General features: G+C 38.0%; 1 protein-coding gene across 1 annotated transcript in view; it reads left to right on the top strand.

The window, feature by feature from the left end:
• Nucleotides 1-24387, top strand: part of LOC103291129 (ABC-type organic anion transporter ABCA8-like) — a 52097-nt gene that overhangs the window by 7979 nt on the left and 19731 nt on the right. Inside the window, exons 4-20 of the mRNA XM_054709160.1 lie at nt 3361-3525; nt 4268-4374; nt 5233-5459; nt 5998-6139; nt 6431-6616; nt 7846-7993; nt 10894-11062; nt 13071-13129; nt 14501-14611; nt 15804-15979; nt 16563-16682; nt 17802-17940; nt 18528-18618; nt 19386-19525; nt 19748-19867; nt 21410-21608; nt 23253-23419. Coding sequence (XP_054565135.1) covers nt 3361-3525; nt 4268-4374; nt 5233-5459; nt 5998-6139; nt 6431-6616; nt 7846-7993; nt 10894-11062; nt 13071-13129; nt 14501-14611; nt 15804-15979; nt 16563-16682; nt 17802-17940; nt 18528-18618; nt 19386-19525; nt 19748-19867; nt 21410-21608; nt 23253-23419 — 2466 coding nt within the window. The remainder of the gene's footprint in view (nt 1-3360; nt 3526-4267; nt 4375-5232; nt 5460-5997; nt 6140-6430; nt 6617-7845; nt 7994-10893; nt 11063-13070; nt 13130-14500; nt 14612-15803; nt 15980-16562; nt 16683-17801; nt 17941-18527; nt 18619-19385; nt 19526-19747; nt 19868-21409; nt 21609-23252; nt 23420-24387) is intronic.

Genomic DNA, 24387 nt, shown 5'->3' with positions numbered 1-24387 from the left:
TGAGAATGAGGGAATTCCAATTCATCTTGTGGTAAGGAACAGGGGCACCTTTTGTGTAGTTTAAGGAAAAAGAGTATCAAAGCACAGCTGGGGAGGTGAGTGTCAACAGCAGAGGAAGAAATATGTGTCTACTTCTCAGGTCTATAGCAATGTGTGCTGCCTTCATTCACAGGTTGGCTCTCCCCAAAAGACGCAGAGTTAGTCTTCAGAATCTCCAGTTGTAGCCCTACCACATAAACAACTCCAGTGAAAGTGAAAGGAATACAGATCTTTCCCAACATTTCAAATTAATTTTGGAAATTATACCCATGAAACAAATGGTCTTTAGATTAGTCTGGATCTTGGTCCATCAGGACCTAATCTCATTGCATAAGGGAAATAAAGTATTGTCATTATCCATCGGTTGGTGTCCAGGTCCCCCTGAGAACCACATCCAAGCCACAGAATGTGTGAATGGAAGAGGGGCAGTATTGTAGATAAATGTTAGTGTGTTTACTAGAAGGAGGACTGGATGTCAGGCCATTAAAACAGCAGGTTTTTGGGTTTTCTTACAAATATAAACACACACTTCAAAGGGGAATCTATGGTGACTGCCCCATAAATGTGAATTGGGTTATAATTTGACAGTGGCTTACTGCTTGCACAACTTTGTGAATATCCTGAAAATCATGAAATTCCACAGTTTAAAAGGATGACTTTTATGGAACTAAATCTCGAATTTTTTTTTAAAGAACATAAAAACATGACTTGGAAGGGACTCAGTATTAATTTTAGGCACCATAATTCCCTACCAAGAGTGGTATTATTATAAAGGCAACCTGTGAATCTTGTTCCACCCAGTTGCTGGAAGTTATAGAATTAATGTCTCATCTTTTTGTCAACTTCTGTCCATAATTCCACTCTGGCTCTAGTAACCATTCATGTTGTGTTTGGATTCTGACTCCATATCTGAAATCAGCATCCAGAAGTCCACCCGCTCTGCAGTCTGTGTTTATAACTACAGATCCCAGATTATGTGGACTTTTCTTTTCTGTCCTTGCTTCCCTGCACACAGGTCAGGAGGGTGGGTGTAAACCTCCCTAGCTTTCCCATGGTACCACAGTGCACATCACACCATTGGCTCCACTTGAATCTGAATGTCTACACTGTGCACCTTGCCTGAAAACACTGAATCTGCTTTTGATTCAAGATCTTAACCTAATTTGCCTGACAAACTGAGGCCTACTCTTCCTGTGTACCCTGAGATGGGTTTGTTCCTACCCTGCTTCACAGTGTCCTCCTAGGGGTCCCAATGACATAAACATGTGCTTCTCAACAACACCTTCATTAAAAGTCACATGCAATTGCAATAATAAATGTTCATTAAATGACTACTGTGTGCAAGGTCTTTACCTGGAGTTTGTCTTTACAATGAATGTGTTGTTATCTATATTTTATAGGAAGGTCATTTGCAATTATTATAATAAATATTCATGAAATGCTACTATGTGCTAGATTTTTAGACTTTATTCTATAGCAATAGAATATTATTCTGTAATATTAATAGTATTATTCTGTATTATATTTATCTGTACTTTGTTTAATATTCTGTACTAATAATAATTGATATTAAGTTTATTTTATAAATATGGAAATTGAGTCAAAAAGGTTAAGGGATTTACTGATGATTATAACATATTTAATGAAAAATATTATCCCAGGAGGAAAATGTTAATTCTGTCAAAATACATCCTGTCTGCTCCCTCCACTTTGATCTTTGACATTCCCACCCCAATCCAGAACTTTTCTCCCATTTCTTCTCATTTTTTTCAGTTTTACTAAAGTATCTATATGGCACTGAACACAATATTAGCAAAAAAGAGGGATTATTTTAGTGATATCAACATAAGCACTCACATATTTTTAAAGTTTTCACTCTTTTTTTCAGCATATTAACCATACTGTGGATTGTTAAAGAAAAATGAAGTTACATGGTTATTTCCACCTGATATAAACCAGTACCTAATTGTGATATATATATATACTAGAGGCCTGGTGCACAAGATTCGTGCATGGGGAGGGGGGTCCCCTCAGCCCAGCCTACACCCTCTCCAACCTGGGACATCCCTCTCACAATCTAGGACTTCTGGCTCCCAACTGCTCGTCTGCCTGCCTGTCAGCCTGATCACCCCCTAACCACTCCCCTGCCAGCCTGATTGATACCTAACTGCTCCCCTGCCAGCCTGTTTGCCCCTAACTGCCCTCCACTGCAGGCCTGGTCACCCCTAACTGCCCTCCCCTGCAGGCCTAGTCCCCCACAACTGCTCTCCCCTGCAGGCCTGGGTCCAGCCCAACTGCCCTTCCCTGAAGGCCCGGTCACCCCCAACTTACCTCCTCTGCCGGCCTGGTCACCCCCAACTGCCCTCCCTTGCAGGCCTGGTTCCTCCCAACTGCACTCCCATGCTGGCCATCTTGTGGTGGCCATCTTGTGTGGGGGCAGGATCTTTGACCACATGGGGGCAGCCATCTTGTGTGTTGGAGTGATGATCAATCTGCATAGTATTCTTTTATTAGATTTTATATACATATATACATATATATAATTTTAGGTTTATTGTAATGCTAATTCTAGATTTTTTGTAATGCTAATTCTTCTGTGAGTAGTTTAATTGATATGGTATATTATATGTAATTAAAATTGGTTCAGTAATTCCAACATATGAAAATAATTTTTATGTATGTCTTCTGATTATACACTATCTGGATAAAATTATAGAAAAGTCTGTCCCACCAGCCAGTGTTTCTCAGTGGTTAAGCATCAACCTATGAAGCAGGAGGTCACAGTTAGCTTCCCAGTCAGGGCTCAGGACCAACTGGGTTGTAGGTTTGATCCCCAGTGTGAGGTGTAAAGGAGCAGCCGATCAATGATTCTCTCTCATCATTGATGTTTCTCTCTCTCTCTCCCCTCCCTTCCTCTCTGAAATCAATAAAAAATATTTAAGTAGAAATGTTTGTACCCAACTTTGACTGTGCCCGACTTACTCCAAATCGATATTTGATTTAATTTTATTTCCATAAAGAACTTTAGTAAAAGCAATTGAATGGGAAACCTGTAGTTAGTCTCCTAATAAATTATCTATAATAATAAAAGTGTAATATGCTAATTAGACCAGACATCCTTCTGGACGACCTTCTGGACGAAGCCGGGGCTGTGAGGGGAGCCTGGGTCCCCGGTGCCTGCAGGCAGCCGGAGAGAAGTCCGGGCCTGAGGTGCCAGAGGGAAGCCCATGCTGGCAGCCGGGTGAAGGAAGGCCTACTCTTGCATGAATTTTGTTCATCAGGCCTCTAGTTAATTATAATATTTCTTTCTTATAATGGCAGAAACAGACGTCATGGGACAGTTCGATGAAGAGAGTATTGAAGAATTAATGGCACATCTTCCTAGGAAAATAGTAGGAGTCGTCTTTACTAATACATTCTCATATAATTTGAAATTCTCACAGGAAGAACCAATTTCAAAAAGGAAGGAACACAAAGACCATACAGGTAACTTTCTAGCTATACGATTCCACTACATTCTATTTATGTCATAAGGCATATGTAGGAATAGGTGTCAATGCAGTGAATTTTAAAATCTTTATCTGCAATGGTGATGACAACAGGCCAATGGACACATTTCAAAAATGTACAGTGATTTTGAAGTACATTAACATACTGTATTATGTTGTAGTTTTATATGTATACTTATATTTACTTATGTATAGATATATATGAACATATGCATATATATATGTATGTATATATATGTGTGTATGTATATATATATATTACATGTTTATAATTTATTTATTGCAGATATGAATTATGCCCAGATTTCTTCAGGAACCAATTTCAATCAAAAGCATAACGGATATTTAAATATAAATTGATATATTTAGTCTAAAATATACCTCTAAAAGGAGCACAGAATAGCCAAGATGCTCTTTAAAAAAAAAATGAAGTTACAAGTAATTAAAACTGTGCTATGACCATAGTAACAGACAGATAGATCAGTGAAGCAGGAGAGAGAGCTCTGGAAGACATTGTGGGTCAGTCAGTGCAAGGAAAATTGTCTTTCCGTAAAGAACAAAATAAAATTATTTCACATGAAATGACAATGCCAGATGAAAAGTTAAATGAGAAAGAAACATGCCTCTAAACCTTTCAGAAGTCAGTATAGGACAATGTCTTTTATAACTGTGGGATGGAAAATAATTTCTTAAAACAGTTACACATTTTTCCCTTAAAGCTCATTGTTATGAAACATATTTGGGAGATACTGACTGTGGAGTTACAACGTTCTGGAAGACAGGCTTTGTGCATCTTCAAGCTGTCATTAATGCTGCTATTATAGAAGTGAGTACAAAAATGTCCAATGCAAACTAGTGATCAAAGCAGATTAATGGTATTCGAAGCATCAAAAGTTTCATCAGCTCTGGTCCGTGCGGCTCAGTTGGTTGGAGTGTCATCCTGTGCACCAAAAGGTCACCGGTTCAATTTGGTTGGGGCACATATCTAGGTTGCGGGTTCCATCCCTGGTTGGGGCATGTACGAGAGGCAACCACTCAATGTTTCTCTCTCTCTCTCCTTCTGCCTTCCTCTCTCTCAAATCAATTTTTTTTAAAGTTTCATCCAAGAAAATATAAATCAATAGCCTTGTACTTTCCTTTACTCACCGGTTTCCTTACAACAAAGTTTACTTAAGTTGCCATGTGCCATGGAGGATATGTATAAATAGAAGAGAAATTTTCTCCTCAGAGAAGACACCCTCTCAGGAAGCCAGGCATAGAATTAAATTCTTGGAAGAGGAGAAGTAGGCAGTCATGGAGGTGTTCATAAAGTCCTTCCAGGTGAATGAGCACAAGCTTCTTGGTCTAGGACGCCATGGAAGAATGCCTCATTGAAATGACATTCCACACTGAAGCTTGAGAGAAGAGGTTTGCTGACTAGATAATGTCATAAAGACATTGCAAGCAAATCATCAGGCAAGGTGAGGCAGGGAGGCGATAAAGCACATAGCAAATTTGGGGAACTGTGTGCAGCTCTGGATGCCTGGAGTGGAGGCTCCAAGCGGGCCAGTGGTGGAACAGGGGAGTGAAAAGATGGGCTAGCATCAGCTCCACACAGACCCATTACGTGTCCATAGTAAAAGAGGTGATTGAAAGAAAACGGAGCCTGTCATCCATGAATATACAAATCCATGTCTTTCTTCAGATCACAACAAATCACTCGGTGATGGAGGAATTGATGTCAGTTACTGGAAAAAATATGAAGATACATCCCTTCGTGAGACAAGAAGGGATGATCATTAATATCTTCCTTTTCCTCTGCATTATTTCCTTTTCCCCATTCATTTATTATGCCTCTATTAATGTTACAAGAGAGAGGAAAAGGATGAAGGCTTTGATGACAATGATGGGTCTTAGACAATCAGCATTCTGGTGAGTCAAGTGTACCAATAAATAAAGGTAGGAGTTTAGGGAAAGTGGACTTCTTCAAAGCATCATTATGCAAATGTAATGTTTTTCCACCTTTTTTCTATGAATGGGATACATTGTCCTTAGTGGAATGCTTTCCAGGCTGAAGCTAGGGGTTACTATGCATCTCGAAGGGAGAACATGAGGTTTGGGTTTTTGGGGTGATTGCAAAGCAGGGGTCCTGGGGGATGACCACTGAGTCTACAGGGAAGAGTGTGGTAGAAGTGATAGACATCGGTGCCTAAGGCAGAAGTGAAATTCAAGCTAGGGTGAAGCTGAAAGGGGAAAAAGAGATCAGGGATTGGAATCTCTTTTGGAGATCAGGTATGATGAATATACTGTAATTGAGGGAGCAAACTGGCAGAACAGGCTGATATATCGGGGCTGGGTAATTGGAATTTAAAATGTCACAAGTTGAGCTATTCCAGGTGTGTTAGAATCCAAGGCAGTCCCTTTCCAATGGAACATGAAATACTAAAATAGCATTTTGTTTCCACATTAGGCTCTCCTGGGGCTTGCTCTATGCTGGTTTCATCTTCATCACTACCCTTTTATTGGTGCTTATTATAAAATCTACCCAATTTGTAATTTGGACTGGCTTCATGGTGGTCTTCACTCTCTTTTTCCTCTATGGATTGTCTTTGGTGAGTTGGTGAATTACACTTTTTCCCATCTGACAAGATTAAGTGTTGGTTTTCAAAAAGGTGTTGTTCTACATAACCCTTTTCTTCTGTGCCTACCCTCTTTGCATTGGAAAATCTGTAGACTGGTATTTGACCTGTAATGCCAGTTTGTAGGGCAAATTTCAGATCATCTTTTTGTATTTTATACATGGACTAATATAATGCTAATTTTATATATTTGATTTCTTATGTTATTCTGTTAGGAATAATTTATAGAGAAACATAAACCAACTGTGTCTTCTCTCCCCGTAGATAGCTTTGGCTTTCCTAATGAGCGTCTTGATAAAGAAGTCATTCCTCACTGGCCTGGTCATGTTCCTTCTCACTGTCTTTTGGGGGAGTCTAGGATTCACGGTCTTGCACAGGCATCTCCCTACGTCCTTGGAGTGGATGTTGGGTTTTCTCAGCCCCTTTGCCTTCATGCTGGGAATGACACAGGTGAGAAGCTATCTAATCACGTATTAATGGCATTTCTGAGCCATCTTCCTTCTCTGGGATTTTGTTTTCGGTATCACATTATTTACTTCATTAAAAATCAAACACCAGCATGTTCAATTTTTGTTACATTTGCTATGCAAACATAGATAAGTGTCTACACACCGCATCCTGGTGAGATTAGGCATAATAATTACCTTAAACACAACAATTAGAATGCTCTATGCACTGCGTTATAGGAGCAACTCAAATCTCAGAACACAAGACTATACAATAAAATAAATTATATTTAAATAAAAAATAAACTATTATTTTGCTATGTATTAACCCTACTTTTGTCTCCTCTCTGGAATTTAATTATCTGTAGTCATTTCTATGCTTAGTATTATAAGGTATAAAATTCTAATAAAGACTATTGTGAGGTTTTAAAAGCTTTGGCAGCACTTAGCCCAGTAAAATAAACTATGGGTGAGTGAGAAAATGGAAGGCCAATATATAATTCTTGGAGTGTTATTTTTGGCAGCTAATTAAATATGGACATGATGTCACAAATGTAATACTAAATAACTCTTCTAGTTCATATTTTGACTTACTAATTGAACAGCACCCATGATCATAGAAACACCTTGAAAATGCATTTTTAAATGCATTTTTAACAAAATTACATTTCTGTTCATAAAATGTCATTTCTCTTGATCTGATTCTCACATTGAACTTTCTTTGCCATTTTTCCAATGAATGATCATGTCACTCATTATAGGTCTGTTATTTAGTGCTTAACAAAAGAACAGTTTGTTATAAAGTACTCATTAGCTTGAACATTATAGACCAGCCCACTCATTCTTCTTCAACAAACCAGTGATCTTTCCAAGAGCCTGAAATCTCTCTCAGGAGACATTTCAAAGAACACTGCACCTTTCTTCCATGTTCTCTTTGGTAAAGATTTATTGAAGGCGAAGTTCAAATGTCATCTTTTCCCATACTCCTCTACCTCCTCCTGACACTCCCATTTCATTGGGAACGTATTTTAAATCATTGCAGTTACTAAACTGCATTATAATTGTTCCTATGCGCATGCTTTCCAATAGATATGAGAGTAAAGTAGTCAGTTTTATTCAACTTTGTATTCCCAGTATGGGGCAAAGAGTAGCTTATTTTATTTTTTATGCTAAACCTGTTTAACATTTATCATAAGCCCAATTTCCTTTAATTAATTACCTTTTCATTTTCAGCTTTTACGTGTGGACTATGACATGAATTCCAATGCACTTCCTGCTTTTTCAAACTACTCGAGCCAAATAATAGCAACACATTTTATGTTGGCTTTTGATATTTTCATCTATCTGGCACTGACGATTTATTTTGAAAAAATTTTGCCAAGTGAGTAGTGATATGATTAAAATCAAACACTATTTAAATAATTTTGTTTCCTAAAATGAATCTCCTAACACGTGTTGTTTATATTTAAAGAACTATCCTGTGCATCAAGGTCATTGAAATCAACAAGGTTATTGCCAGTGACCAATTCAGTTGTTCATTTCTCTCTGGCTGTTTTGACTGGTCAGAGCAGAATCCAGAATTTTGCTCATAGAATGACTAGCCTTTGTTTGAACTTCACTCTGCTCTGTGTGTGGCTGGTTTCTTTTTAAAGAGATGCTTAGAAAGCTAGTTCCTAAGTGAATCTGGCTTGGTACTTAGTCATGGAAATTTATAGCTGCTTTGTCTAACTATTTAGCTCACTGGTTCTGAGCCCTGGTTGTCCATCAGAAACACGTGGGGAACTGGAAAAAACATTCTGAGCCCAGCTCAACTCCAAGAGGTTATAATTCATTTAATAAATGGTGGGACCAGGGCATCTCTACTTCAAAAAGATCTCCGCATAGTTTCACAATGGGAAAGTCAATAGGCAATAAATCTTCATTTTTATCAGCCTGCAACACAAAAGCATATGAGTTCCACAAAAGCAGGGCTCTGTTTTGTTCACAGATAAACCCAAGCACCCACCTCAGAGCCTGGTGAATGCCAGGGCTCAGTAAGTACTTGCAGCTGAAATACTGCTGCATTTCTTCCTCCCTCCTTTTAAAATGAAAGGCAGGAGCTGTGTTACCTCTGCATTTCCCATTCAAGACAGAACACCAAGAGCCTTTATTATACATTTAATCTATATGTAATTTTTATTTGTTTGTTTTTTTATATATTTTATTGATTTTTCACAGAGAGGAAGAGAGAGGGATAGAGAGTTAGAAACATCTGTGAGAGAGAAACATCGATCAGCTGCCTCTTGCACAACCCCTACTGGGGATGTGCCCGCAACCAAGGTACATGCCCTTGACCAGAATCGAACCTGGGACCTTTCAGTCCGCAGGCCAACACTCTATCCACTGAGGCAAACCGGTTTCGGCTGTAATTTTTATTTGTTGATCGTACTTCAGTAAAGCTGGAAAAATTATGAAAGTCACTAATGGCATCAACACACTGAGTGGGTAAAAATGTCACCAGTGACTAAACACTGGTAGAAAGGGAAGAAGGGAAGGGAGTGAGATTAAAGACACGTAGCATGGTCTTGAAGCAGTGACTTGATTGTGCTGTTTTAAGGTAATCCTCCAGAACAATAACTACCTCTGCCTTCTAGAAGAGCCCAGAAAAATAGATGTCAGGATCTATACTTTTTGGCTTATATATTTATTATACAGTTGGAATTATTTGTATCATCCATTCATTAAGACTGAATTTAGCCTGGCAGGTATGGCTCATTGGTTGAATATCAACCCATGAACCAAGAGGTCACTGGTTAAATTCCCTGTCAGGCATTTGGCTGGGTGGTAGGTTTAATCCCCAGTAGTGGGCCTGTAGGAGGCAGCTGATTGATGTTTCTCTCCCAGCAATATTTCTATCTCTCCCTCTCCCCCCTCCACTCTCTCTCAAAAAAAAAAAAAAAGAAAAAAGACTGAGTTTAAGCCTGAATTTAAACAAGTTGATTTTGTTAGAAATTCTTTTAAAGATAAGAAGTATGAATGTTAGAAAGGAAAATTAACTAGATAAAATGATAGAATCATGTATTAATAAATCTCGTGGCAGAATGTATCGAATTAAGCTACAAGCTTTATTTGATAGGCTTCCTAATCCAGAGGAAAAGATGGGTACTAACTAATAATATACCTACAACAGGTATGTAGGGAGTGTTCAGTATATATTTATTGCATGGATGCATGCCTGAACATGTGAAAGGTACACAGAAGTTTGAAAACCCATCAATCTTACAGTGGAAGCCAGTTGCAGAATATAAGAGAAATATAATTCTTCCATTTCATAATGTCCCTTAACATGTTGGAAAACAGAAGTGATAATTAAGTGCAAATATACTGTGGATTCATTTCCAGAAAGCAGTTCATGAATAATGCATTCTTAATGCAGATCATAAATTTGCTTCAGGGGAATGTTATAATTTGGAGTTGACATAAGGCGTAAATACAAATTAGCTTTTGAAATTCCACTCTGTGTTCAATTTTAATAAGTTCTCTTGCCCCATTCTCTCCCATTCTGTCACTTATTTTTGTTAAATCCTAATCAATCTTCTCTTGGAATATTTGTTGTTTTATATGCAGCTAGAGGCCTGATGCACGGAGATTCGTGCAAGAATGGGCTTTCCTTTCCCTGGCTGCTGGCACCGCCTTCGCTCGGGCTGGAGCCACCTTTGCGCTCCTGCCCAAAGCCATCTTTCCGCCTTCCCACGCTGCCAAGAGGCTCTGAGTGGCTGGGGTGGTGTGGAACACCTCCCTGGGCCTCTCGACGCCTGCATATGTAAATTAACCCGCCATCTTTGGATTAATTTGCATACTCACTCCTGGTTGGCTGGTGGGTATCATGAAGGTACAGTCAATTAGCATGCTACTCTTTTATTAGTGTAAAGATAGTCCTCAAGTTCTTCCTCCTTTGCCAGCATCGATACAGTTCAGCATGCCCGAGCTATCTTCCATTTGTCTTGCAATATCTGATGTTCTTGGGGTTAAGAAGAGTCTTAACATTTATTTAAGTTCCTCCAGAATTTTTTAAAGTCAAAGCTTCAGTTCTTCTCAGAGGAACAATAATTATAATAGAGAGACATCTTAGTGATCTTTTTTTCTCCTTAAGAAGCTACATATATCCAAACATGTATTTTTTTGTGTGTGTTGACCATGTTTCAAGTTTATTGGCAGAAAGTTTGCATTGCTATGCTGCATTGGGGTGACTCTCTCCCTTAACATGGTGATTGACCCAGAATTTGTCTCCTGGCCACATAGATGAATATGGACACCAATACTCACCCTTGTTTTTCCTGAAGTCCTCATTTTGGTCACGACAACATAATGCTGATCATGTGGCCCTTGAAGATGAAATATATTCTGATTCTTCGTCTAATAACTCCATTGAACCAGTGCCTCCAGAATTCCATGGGAAAGAAGCCATCAGGTAACAAGGATGCAGATGGAGAACAGGCCAAAGGATGAGGAGCTAGTAGTTCGCACCTGAAATAAGCCAGGTTCTCTCTGGTGCCCTATAGATGGCTCCCATCGAACCGCATCCATGCTACATTCATCTCTTCCCACTTCAAGCTGAAAGAAAAGTTCCTTTACCTTTTTTTGTCTTATATTATTGACATTTACATTAAATACAAACTGAGATTTCACCCACAAAGATAATTTGACAAAACCCTCATCTGGATTCTCAATCTTCTATCTGTTGTCTTCTCCAACCTGAGCCTCAACCTCACTCTTTTCTTTGCCTGGATTCATTTATTCACACATGACTCCTACCTCATTGATTATATTCCCTATTTTTCTCAATCAATTTTTTAAATTTCTCTTTTCTATTTATTACCCTCTCAAAGAAGATGAAAGAGTAGGGAAGAGAAAGGAAGAGAAGTCCTAGAGATAGTCACATAGGGAATTGAGGGAGAAGTACCTTTTAGAATGTTTTTGTTCGGTGCTAAGTAACTTTTATTTTCAAATAAAAAATTAAGAAGAAAATTTTCAACATCCCTTACTATTCAAATTTTATTCATCCATCTGTATCCAGCATATATGTCCATCTTCCCTGAACTGTCTCAGATTACACCAGACTACTAAATGTCTACAACCATTTCACTTTTTATTTTAATCTGTTCCATATTTATCTTTTATACTTATATTTCTCCTGTGACGTAAACTAACTTTAACCTCCAGCAGATCAACTGGGAGCAAAGCAGTGACTTTAGTTGATGTGTTTATATGTTTATTTTAATTTTTCTATCTCTTTAGCAGCTCACTCAACTATAAGAACTATGTAGAGTGATGGTAAAATGGGATTAAAACAGAAAGGAGAAAATCTAAACAGTTCAATATGAATGGAACCTGGATTGTTTGATGAATAGATGACAAAATAAAAACGTAAATTTGATTCAGTTTATGGATATTTACCTGATAAAAATAAAATATGTAAAATGCCTAGCATTTCAAATCTATAATAGCACCTAACATGATCATTCCATTCCTTTCTATTACCATAATCATCATCATAAACCAATATAATCTGATGTTTACTGAATACTTACCAAGAACCAAGCACTATGCACACAAGATGAAATATTTTACTCATCCTTCAACACAGCCCTAAAGCATCTAAATTATTAGGTTACAAAAGCCAAAATTTACCCAGAATATGTACATTGGCTAAGGTAACAGAGCTACTAAATGTTCTAGCTGGGTTGAGCTCAGTTGGGTAGGACTGTAAAACCCACTGCTCTCACTGTTATGATCTTTGCCTCTCTCCCTTACTCCACCCTGACCTTGATCAACATAACCAAAGATACCTCCAACGTGAGTCAGTAGTTCACAATGAGCCCTTCAGGAATGGGTGCCTGTGTTACCTCTTGGTCTAGCTTCTTTGGCTTTGCAGTTTAGAGATGATCCTGGTCTTCAATAGTAATGTCAGGTTCCACCTCAGTCATTGGAATAATATTACCTGCTGATGTGTTCCAAGCATAGGGAAATTTTAAAACTTGGCATTTGGCCCAGCTGGTGTGGCTCTGTGGTTGAACTTTGATCTATGAACCAGGAGGTCCTGGCTCTATTCCCGGTCGGGGTACATGCCCGAGTTGTGGGCTCAGTCTCCAGTGTGGGAGGTACAAGAGGCAGATAATCAATGATTATCTCTCATTATTGATATTTCTATCTCTCACTCTCTCTCCCTTCTCTGAAATCAATAAAAAATATTTTTAAAAAAACTTTGAAAGGGGAAGCTAGTATGCAGCCAAGGCATGGGAAAAATACTCTAGCTGATTCTCAGACACAAGCATGATTTCTAGAGAGTACTATAATTCCCCAGCTCTTCTATGCCCTGAAGGGGGAAGATTCATAAATCATGTCAACCAAACCAACTGAAGAAAATTATCATAACTTGAAACCTCTTTTTCTTTCTTTCTTTCTTTTTTTTTTTTTAGAATCAGAAATGTTACAAAAGAATATAAAGAAAAGCCTGATAAAATAGAAGCTTTGAAAGGTACTATTTAGTTATTATATTGATACTAGAGGCTTGGTGCACAAAACTTGTGCACTCGGGGGTCCCTCAGCCCATCCTGTGCCCTCAGTCAGACATCTTTAGCACTGCTGCGGAGGCGGAAGAGGCTCCCACCACTGCCCTGCACTGGTTAGCCTTGAGCCTGGCTTGTAGCTGAGTGGCACTTCCCCTGTGGCAGTGCATTTGACCACCAGGGGGAAGCTCCTGCATTGAGTGTTTGCCCACTGGTGATCATTGCGCTTCCAAGTAACCAGTCATTCTGCTATTCAGTCTATTTGCATATTAGCCTTTTATTATGTAGGATTACTTTTCTGATTTTTACTGGACAATTACTGATGGTATTTCAGATTTGAAATTAGTTATTTAGCCATATGATAAAATTTCCTTTCTAACAATTAATTCTATATAAAAGAAAAAATTGATTGTGTTTTCAAATTATATATGTCTTTGAAAGATATACTGTGTCATACTGAAGTAGCCCAAAGCTATTCTGGGTTGTTTTCCACAAACTCAATTTTTTCTTCTGTAATTCTAAAGCTATTGTGATATTGCTATTTTTATTTTGTGCAAAAACGTCACATACACCAAAGGATTTTTATCCACATAACAATTTACTGAACTATTAATCTATCATTTATTGACTACATTAATATTTAGTCAATAAGTATTAACATTCACCTGCTATATGCCAGGCAATATCAATGAAATTAAGAATATACTAGCAAGATGTCTCTTGGTTTTAAAACAAGTAATTTCAAATTTTCAAAACAGGATGCACATATCCTATTTAATAAAGAGGAAATATGCAAATTGACCATCACTACAACATACAAGATGGCTGTCCCCATGTGGTCAAAGATGGCCACCCCCATGTGGACACAAGATGGCCACCACAAGATGGTCTGCAGGGGAGGGCAGTTGGGGGGGGATCAGGCCTGCAGGGGAGGGTAGTTGGGGGCAATCGGGCCGGCAGGGGAGTGGTTAGGGGGTGATCAGGCTGTCAGGCAGAGGGATGTCCTACTGCCTGTTTAGGCCCTATCCCAGTGGGCCTAAATGGGCAGTTGGACATCCCTCGAGAGGTCCCAGATTGGAGAGGGTGCAGGCTTTGCTGAGAGACAGCCCCACACCGTGCATGAATTTCATGCATTGGGCCTCTAGTAAATTTATAAATGCATATTTTGTTATTTTGAGTTTAACAACTAATATATTCATATATAGAAAACAAGGCCATTCAAGGAAAGAAAAAGACAAATTTTAGCTCCACAATAAATTTGTAGGTTTTTTTCTACCTCCCTACCTCTTTTCCTTTCTTCCTTTCTCCCAGCCTTCTTTTCTTTTCTTTTTTCTTCCTAGATCTGGGATTGGACATATATGAAGGCCAAATCACTGCAATACTTGGTCACAGTGGAGCTGGAAAATCAACACTATTAAACATTCTTAGTGGGTTATCTGTTCCCACCAAAGGTAAGAGGGCTCTTTTTCCCCCAAAATCAGGCTGACAAATAAATCAGCTGTTAATAATAAGTTTTTGTGATCATTAATCACACACACAGATTACCAGGAAAAAATGGAAGTTAATTTATAGTATTCTATACAGGTATGCAATACTTAATTGATATATATGGAATTTGATTATTTCATGATCATTATTTTCATGGTCCGATGGCATTCCAACTTGTATCTATTAGCTTTTGCTGCACAACAAGCATTCCCAAAGCTAATAGCTTAAAATAAAAATGTTTTCTTATTTCTCATGATTCTGTGGGTTTGCTGGTGGTTTTTCTGTCTGGATTAAAACAGCTGGGGCCGGACGCTTTAGCATAGCCTTATACACACATGTGGGGCTCTAGTTAGGACCACAGCACCTCCCTTTCTACATCCCCGAGGAAGCTAGTTAGGGTTTCTTCATCCAGTGATGCCCATGACTCCAGAAGCAAAGAGAGGGCAATCCCAGCGTGGAGGCACTTCACAATCCCTGCTTATACCACATTTGCTAAAATTCCATTTATCATAGAACCACACCTAACTATGAGGGGAGAATAAATAGACTACAACTTAATGGAAAAATCTGCAGAAGGGACCTTTCTCCACCCCATACACCACACAACTAAAATGGAAGTTCACAATGCCTGAGTTGTATAAACCTTGAAGATAAAACCATATTATCTAGAACAGTGGTTCTCAACCTTCCTAATGCCATGACCCTTTAATACAGTTCCTCATGTTGTGGTGACCCCCAACCATAAAATTATTTTTGTTGCTACTTCATAACTGTAATTTTGCTACTGTTATGAATTGTAATGTAAATATCTGTATTTTCCAATGGTCTTAGGTGACCCCGCTAGTGGTTCTCAACCTGTGGGTCACGACCCACAGGTTGAGAACCGCGGCTGTAGAGTGTAAGACCATTGGAAAACACAGATATTTATATTATGATTCATAACAGTAGCAAAATTACAGTTATGAAGTAGCAACGAAAATAATTTTATGGTTGGGGTTCACCACAACATGAGGAACTGTATTAAAGGGTTGCGGCATTAGAAAGATTGAGAACCACTGATCTAGAATGTAATAAATAACTCTATAGTTGCTTTTCATTTAGAAAGATATCTTAATTTAAGTATAATCTGATGTTAACTTTTAATCTTTGTTATAGGTTCAGTCACCATGTATAGTAATAAACTTTCAGAAATGGCTGACCTCGAAAATATCAGCAAGCTCACTGGAGTTTGCCCACAGTCCAATGTGCAATTTGACTACCTCACTGTGAGAGAAAATCTCAGACTCTTTGCTAAGATAAAAGGGATTCCACCACAGGAAGTGGAGCAAGAGGTACATAAATATATCAGAACTAACATATTCATCAAAATGAGATCGTTAAGTCTATTTGCACTGAGTTCTTATGCTTTCATTAATTTACCTTTGAACAAAGATAGTTAGGGTTTCTTCATCCAGTGATGCCCATGACTCCAGAAGCAAAGAGAGGGAAACCCCAGGGTGGAGGCACTTTGCAATCCCTGCTTATACCACAATTAACAAAGTCATTGTATGCAAGTTGGACAAAAAATCTAATTTAGGTATTTAAGTTAAATGTTTATCTGACATTTATGTATAATTTATATGCCAAGCATTATCCTTAACTTTAAATATACTAATTCATTTATTTTTCATAATACTCTATAAGATAGGTGCTATTATTATTCTCATTTTACATATGTGGAAACTGAGTTTCAAGAAAGCAAGTAACTTGACCAAAACTATTCAGCTAGTCAATGTGGAGTGGTATTCAAATCTAGTCAATTTGGTTCAGAATGCATGCTTTTAACCATTACACTTTACTGCCTTGTATTTATCAATGTAAAAATAAAAAAGAAAGGAATCTTTTATCATGACACAAATGTTGTCATTTGGTTAGATACAAAGAGTTGTGCTGGAATTGCAAATGGACAGTGTTGAAGACGTCCTTGCTCAAAACTTAAGTGGTGGACAGAAAAGAAAACTCACCTTTGGGATTGCCATTTTAGGAGATCCTCAGGTAAATAACATGAAATTTAGAGATGGATTAAAATTTTTAAAATTAAAACTTTTGGTAGTAGTTCCAACCTTTTATTTGCAAAGGACATCTGTGATAAAATATTTATGATGGGACATACTATCTAATAAAAGAGTAACATGCAAATTAACCATCACTCCGCTACACCCACAAGCCATGCCCACCGGCCAATCAGGAATGAGTATGCAAATTAACCCAACCAAGATGGCTGCAGCCACTGAGCGAGCAGAAGGCTTGGGTTTGCTGGGCAATGGAGAAAGCCAAGCTTTCTGCACACCCAGGCTTGCCCAGGCCTCCACTCAAGGCTACAAATTTTCAATTATAGAAGATAAATAAATCCCAGATAGCAGGGCCTCCACTTGGGTCGCTGGGGGGTGTGGCTGGCCTGTAAACCACCACAGGCCTCTCTCCCAGGCTTCCCCACACCCCAAGGGAACCCCCACCCTGATCTGGGACACCCTTCAGGGCAAACTAGCTGGCCCCCACCTGTGCACCAGGCCTCTATCCTATCTAATAAAAGAGTAATATGCAAATTGACCATCACTCCAACACACAAGATGGCTGCTCCCATGTGGTCAAAGATCCTGCCCCCATGTGAACACAAGATGGCCAGCAGGGGAGGGCAGTTGGGAGGGAACAGGCCTACAGGGGAGGGCAGTTAGGGGTGACCAGGCCTGCAGGGGAGGTCAGTTAGGGGCAAACAGGCTGGCAGGGGAGTGGTTAGGGAGTGATCTGGCTGGCAGGCAGAAGCAGTTAGGGGCAATCAGGAAGGCAGGCAGGCGAGCAGTTGGGAGCCAGCAGTCCTGGATTGGGAGAGGGATGTCCGAATGCCTGTTTAGACCACATAAGTATTAAGGGGCAGTTAATAAACGGGCAGTAGGACATCCCTCGAGGAGTCTCAGATTGAAGAGGGTGCAGGCTGGGCTGAGAGACACACACACCCGTGCACGAATTTCATGCACTGGGCATCTAGTTATATATTAGAACAAAATCCTAACCACAATGCCCTTTGAAATATAAATATTATTGTTTCAATGTGTTTTCTGGAAGAACTACACACTTTATTGGAAAGATCCTTTTATATACATCTCTCCACTGTAGATTTTCCTATTGGATGAACCAACTGCTGGGTTGGATCCCTTTTCAAGGCATCAAGTGTGGAACGTGCTGAAGGAGCGGAAAATGGGCCGTGTGATTGTGTTCAGTACCCAGTTCATGGATGAGGCTGACATCCTGGCTGGTATGTCTGGTTTGCTTTAAGCATCAAGATGAGGTCTTTATGAGATTTGAGAAATATGGATTATATGCTCAGCAGCTGAATTTTGTAACCTGGTCATCCAGCTATATCCAGCCATTGGAACAGCTGGTAATGTTATGAACTGGCCCAAGAGTCTTACTCCCAACCACTTCTGTGTATCTCCTAGGATTTTGTATCCTTTGATTACATGGAGGTATGATCTGCCAGGAAACTCACTTATTTTGAAGGAAGAGTCTATATTCAAAAGTATTGGTCCTTTTACTCAAAATTTAAGGAAATCAACTTGAAATATTCAAACAATTTTATGTTTGATCCATTAAAATGTATAATGTGATGATTCTCTTTATTCAAAATTTATCCGCATAACCTCTCTGATGGGCTGGAAGGGAAAACAACAGTCTAAAGTATATAAATAAGATTAAAATGTGTCTATTTCAATGAATCTTGATGAAGCCCTGTATTTGAAAATAATAGAAGCTCCTGAATTAGAGTTGTATCACGCAGTTATCTTTTTGGGGAAAGAACATCAACTTCCTAACAACCTTTCTTCTTTGCTTCTTCCCTTTCAGACAGGAAAGTGTTTCTCTCCAAAGGGAAGCTGAAGTGTGCAGGCTCAAGCCTGTTTCTAAAGAAGAAATGGGGGATTGGGTATCACTTAAGGTACGGCCACTTGAGGAGGCCGGAGAATGAGAACTGGGCTAAAGCAAGGCATGATGCTTGAAGCAACACATTACAGTGCAGAAAACTTTGATTATTGCATATATACAAATGTTTATATATACATATGGACACACATACACAAATAAAAATAAGGAGATATATAGCCAGATATATAGAGAGATCAGAGATTGGAGATCAAGATAGAGATATACGGAATATATGGTATATGAGTTATTGATTGGCAGATTTTAGAGATTGAGAATATAAGATAACAAAAGAAGTTTAGATAAACGTGATAGAAAATATATCCACCACACATTGTTTGGTAAGAAGGTATGTATTAAGGGAACTTGGTCAACTGATATTGTGTTTTACAACCTCATCATCTCTCACCCAGGGTTTTAATAGTCTCTTAAGCAGACTCCTTGTTTCTTTTCTTTCCCTTAGCTCCTCCTCTTCTCTCTTGTTCTTTCTCTCCTGTCCATCCTGTCCATTTTATTTTTATTACTATTTTTAGATAGTGACATATTCTGTTATTTGTTGATTGATTCAGAGATAAGATGCCTAAATTATTGTATTTAAATATTTTACTTCTTTAAGAGGTAGGGACTGCATATAATCTGATTTTTACCTCTTATTTCATTATTGGGTGATCTATTTCTTGCATTAGATTTTATTTGATTTTTCTTTGTCTCCTAGAGACAAGTAATTTTCTTCATGCAATTGGAGACAATGTCAAATAACACATATCTATTTTTTATCACCAGTTTGCAGTTGAATGAAATGTGTGTTCAAGAAAAAATAACATCCATTGTTACAAAGCACATCCCTGATGCCAAATTATCAGCAAAAAGTGAAGGAAAACTTGTCTATACATTGCCCTTGGAGAAAACAAATAAATTTCCAGGTAATGTACAAGTATATCATAAAATGAAATACATAAATGTTATTTATAAAAATAATATCAATGATAATTACTGTAACTAACATTTATTAAGAGCATGCAATGTGTTCAGGTATTTAAAACATAAGGTAACAATAACTAGACTTTTATCTCCAATGGGAAATATTATATTCTAATTGATACAGTATATTTGTTTTGATTTGCTATTGTGTATGTGTTTTTTAGAACTTTATGAGAATCTTGATCTCCATCCTGACCTGGGAATTGAGAATTATGGTGTTTCCATGACAACCTTGAATGAGGTGTTCCTGAAACTAGAAGGAAAATCAACTATTGATGAACCAGGTAAATAAAATGCATGAAAATGATCATATAAGTATATTCATAACACCTGATCCAGTATATTCTTCAAGAAGACACCATTCCAGGCCCTGGCTGAGTAGCTTAGTTGCTTAGAACATCATCTCGATACACCAAGATTGCAGGATGGATCCCTAGTCAGGACACATACAAAAATCAACCAATGAATGCGAAAATAACTGGATTAACACCTCTCTCTCTCTCTCTCTCTCTCTCTCTCTCTCTCTCTCTCTCTCTCTCTCTCTCTCTCTGTGTGTGTGTGTGTGTGTGTGTGTGTGTGTCCTTCCTCTTCTCTCAAATAAATAAATAAATAAATAAGAAGATACCATTCCAATAACATGATTCAATAACATGATTAAAACATGTGGGGTTCCAGGATTAAGGCCATTTTGGACAAGAATATATTAAGGTGAAGTGCATCCCTGTCACTTTTGTTACCTCCATTGCCAATATTGCCTTGATATTAAAAATGGCCCATTTTCTTCTACCCAAGGCTCATAGCCCTCATTGTATCCCATTTTCCAAGAGCAATTTCAGAGGAAACACTTATTCTAAATCTCTCTCCAAGCACTTTGAATGTGTCATCACGCTGCCTGTTGGTCTCCATGGTTTCTGATGAGAAGTCAGCTCTAGATCTTATTGAGGATTTCTTTGTATGATGAGTTGTTTTTCTCCTGCTGCTTTCTGTCTTTGGCTTTGGCAATTCAACCACGATGTCTTCAGGTGTAGACCTCCTTCTGTTTATCCTATGTGCTGTTTGTTGAGCCTCCTATAGGTGAAGATTAGAGTTTTTCATCACATTTGGGAAGGTTTTAGCCACTATTTCTTCAACTGTTCATTCTGTCCCTTTCTCTCTATATTGAAGCCCAATTCGTCTAATATTAATACAACTAGAGGCCAGATGCACGAAATCCATGCAAGAGTAGGCCTTTGCAGCCCCGGCTTCATCTGGAAGATCATCCGGAAGGTTTTCTGCTCTTCAGCTGTTTGGTTGATTTGCATAGTATGCTTTTATTATTATAGAATGCTTTAATTTTAATGTAATTTGTGACTTTAAAATTTTTTCAGCCTGTTTGTACTTTTAATTTAAAATTAATTTCTTATAAACAGCATACAGTTGACTTTTGCTTATTGAGACATTTTACAACGTTTCCAATAGTGGCATGTTTAGTCCATTATTTTTAAGGTGGTTGTTGCTATAGTTATGTTTAATTTACAGTTAACCCCCTAGTGTGTAGCATGTCAATTTGTAACTTGTTTCTCTAGGTGAGCACCTAAGATAATTGTTTCCTTTACCAAGTTGCCAAGTCACACCTAGGTTCTATGATGATCTTGCATACTTATCTTAACCTCTTTAATATATTGTCTGTGTCCATCTAAGATTTTCTTTCTGGTCCTTTTGTTCAAGTGCCTACAGTGTGAGGGGAGGTTATCTGTGATGTCCTTGGTATAACAAATGCCTATAGTAAGCTCAGTAAAGTCCATCCGAAGTAGGTTTTCATGCATTACTTATTTTGTGTTTTGCAGGTATTGCCACATCTGGAGAAGTACAAGCAGAAGAGGCTGGAGACACAGAAAGACTTGTTGAGATGGAACAAGTTCTCTCTTCACTTAGTGAGATGAAAGAAACAGTAGGTGGCATGGCTCTGTGGGGACAGCAAATTCGTGCAATTGCAAGGGTCCGCTTATTAAAGCTAAAGCATGAAAGAAAATCTCTTTTATCACTGTGAGTATCAGAGTGCCGTAGCTTTTGTGCAGTCGATGCATTAAAAATATTAAGGCCTGAAAACAAGAGAAAACAAACAAAAAATAAAAATACATGTCTGCATCTGCAAACCTGGATAAAGTATAATCCTCAATCTAGTTCATGGGCCTAGTTTTTATCTACTAGCAGACTAGCAAGTGGAATTTATAAGGTCTCAGAACCAATTTTAGGGGAAAAGTTCAATTAATGTAAGTTTTCCTGTAATATTTGCTCTCCTTTATTTATTTATTTATTTATTTATTTACTTATTTATGTGTTATTGTTATTAATTTTTTTCGTGTGTGTGTGTGTTTTTGTTAATAATCACCTTAGGATATTTTTCCATTGACTTATAGAGAGTGGAAGGGAGGAAGACATACAGAGAGAAAGAAAGAGAAACATCAATGTGAGAGATACACATCAATTGGTTGCCTCCTGCACTCACCCCAATCAGGGATCAAGCTTGCAACCGAGGTACATGCCCTTGACTGGAATGGAACCTGGGGCCCTTCAGTCTGCGGGCTGATGCTCTATCAACTGAGCCAAACCGGATAGGGCTATTTGCTCTCCTTTAGATTTTCTATGGCAGGTGAATATCTATGTAGATATTATTTAGAAGTGTCCATATACTAATGTCTCATTTTAGTTGTTGTCTTGTCATGCTACTGACTCAGCACTAGAAGTCTTGACTCTCCCATTATGTCCTACTGGCTCTAACCTAGAGGTCCTAACTTCCCTCCAGCCCTCTTAAGTGATGGTAGCTCACTCTCCATACATACTGTGTGCATAATGGGCACCTCCCTGCTCCTAAGAATCATGTCCCCTCTCAGTAGCACCCTGGTGTCCAAGGGATTTTGGTTATCCATCAGTGCCTTGTCTATGAATATGTTGATTAAGCATCAAAGAAATAGGAGGGTTGGCACTTAATAGAATCTCAACAAGTACTTGCTAAATAAATAAGTAATGAGAATTCACTGAGAATATTTGACTAGGAGATGAGCATGATTTAACGAAATCTTTAAGCTTAGTCTGGCAACAGCATATAACGGTGTCTCGAGAGATGCCAGTCCTTTAGCAAGAATTGCAACAAGATGTATCATAAAATTAGAAATTAGGAATGGAGAAATGTTTCAAAATAAGATATTATGAAAATATAATAAAAATTTTCAACTTACTTGAAATGGAGAGCATAGGAAAATAAAGAGTAAAAAATAATTGAAAATTTGAGCCTGGAGATTCAAGAAACCATTCAGTCATCACAGGACTCAGTGAAGAGGATTGGCCATGAAGAAAATTGAGTATAATGTGTTGGTGAATGAAAAGCTCACTGGAATTCCAGGAAGAGGCAGAATCTGGACACAGAGTTAAAGGACACATGTCCCATGATAGTGTACAGGGTGGCTCATGGCCAGAGAGGAACAAGAGAAATGAACAAAAGGATAAATCTACAATTTATCATCTCTAACTTAGAGGTAGGAAAAGGACAAGGTACTCAGTACCTGAGTCAGAGGGCTATATGTTTAGTTTTCATAATTTCTTGATCTCATTCGATTAGAATCTGCCTAGACCATTTTAAAAGGTTAGGGCATGACTGTGCATTCACACTGGCAATTTTCTTCTGTGTAGGCTATTGATTCTAGGAATTGGAATTTTTCCTTTTCTGTGGGAGTACATCACCTTGAAAACATATGGTGGCACTTACACATGGGAAATATCTCCCCACTTATACTTCCTTGCTCCTGGACAACCACCGCATGATCCTCTCACTCAGTTATTAATCATCAATAATACAGGTAATAACGTGGTGAATACTTCGTCTCCAATACATTCACTGTTCAGAGCATTACTTAGACGACATAAACATGAAATTAAAAATGAGCTTTTTACTTCTTCAGCAGGTGTTCAAAACAATTTATGAGGCTTGGGGATGATGAATATACAAGCCCAAAATAGAGCAGGAATTAAGAAAGCATTTGTCAAGGAAAAATAAATTATCTGATGACATTTTGCAAAATAAAAAAGTTTATACCCAAAAACACATTTTAATAGTTGAGATATAATTCAAATGCCATATTTATTCATTTAAAATATGCAGTTTGATGGTTGTTAGTGTATTCACGGAATCGTATAATCTTTAATATAATTCATTTCAGAATATTGTCATCTTAAAAAGAAATCCCATATCATTAGTAATCATTTCCATTCACTTTGCCCCCAGCTCTGATCAATCACAAATTTATTTTCTATTTCTATAAATTTGCTACTCTAGACATTTAAACTGAGTAGGTTCATGCACTATATATATGATCTTTAGTGACTGACTTTTTTCATTTAGCATGATGTTTTCAAGGTTCATCTATATTGTAATATGTGTCAATACTTCATATTTTAAATTATTGAATAATGTTCTATTGCATGGATATACCTCATTTTATTATTCATCAGAGGGCTGATATTTTGATTGTTTTTTCAATAATAGGCGATTATGAATAATGCTGCTATAAACATCCATGTTCTAGCTTTTAAGTGAAGGTGGTTTTACTCATTGCTTTGGGATATAAACCTAGGAGTAGAATTGTTATGTTACATAGTGACTATTGTTAATCTTTTGAGGAACTGTAAAAGTATTTTTTTAAAGTGACTCTATCAATTTACATTTGCACTAGTATTTTGTGAGGATTCCAATTTCTACACACACACACACAAAAAAACACAAAATATTAAAAAATAAAGTAAAATGCCTCCCAATTGTAGTGCTGAA

Source organism: Eptesicus fuscus, chromosome 20 (assembly GCF_027574615.1).
Source record: "Eptesicus fuscus isolate TK198812 chromosome 20, DD_ASM_mEF_20220401, whole genome shotgun sequence".
NCBI lineage: Eukaryota > Metazoa > Chordata > Mammalia > Chiroptera > Vespertilionidae > Eptesicus > Eptesicus fuscus.
The sequence above is the reverse complement of the archived record's forward strand: the minus strand, read 5'-3'. Positions and strand labels throughout refer to the sequence as shown.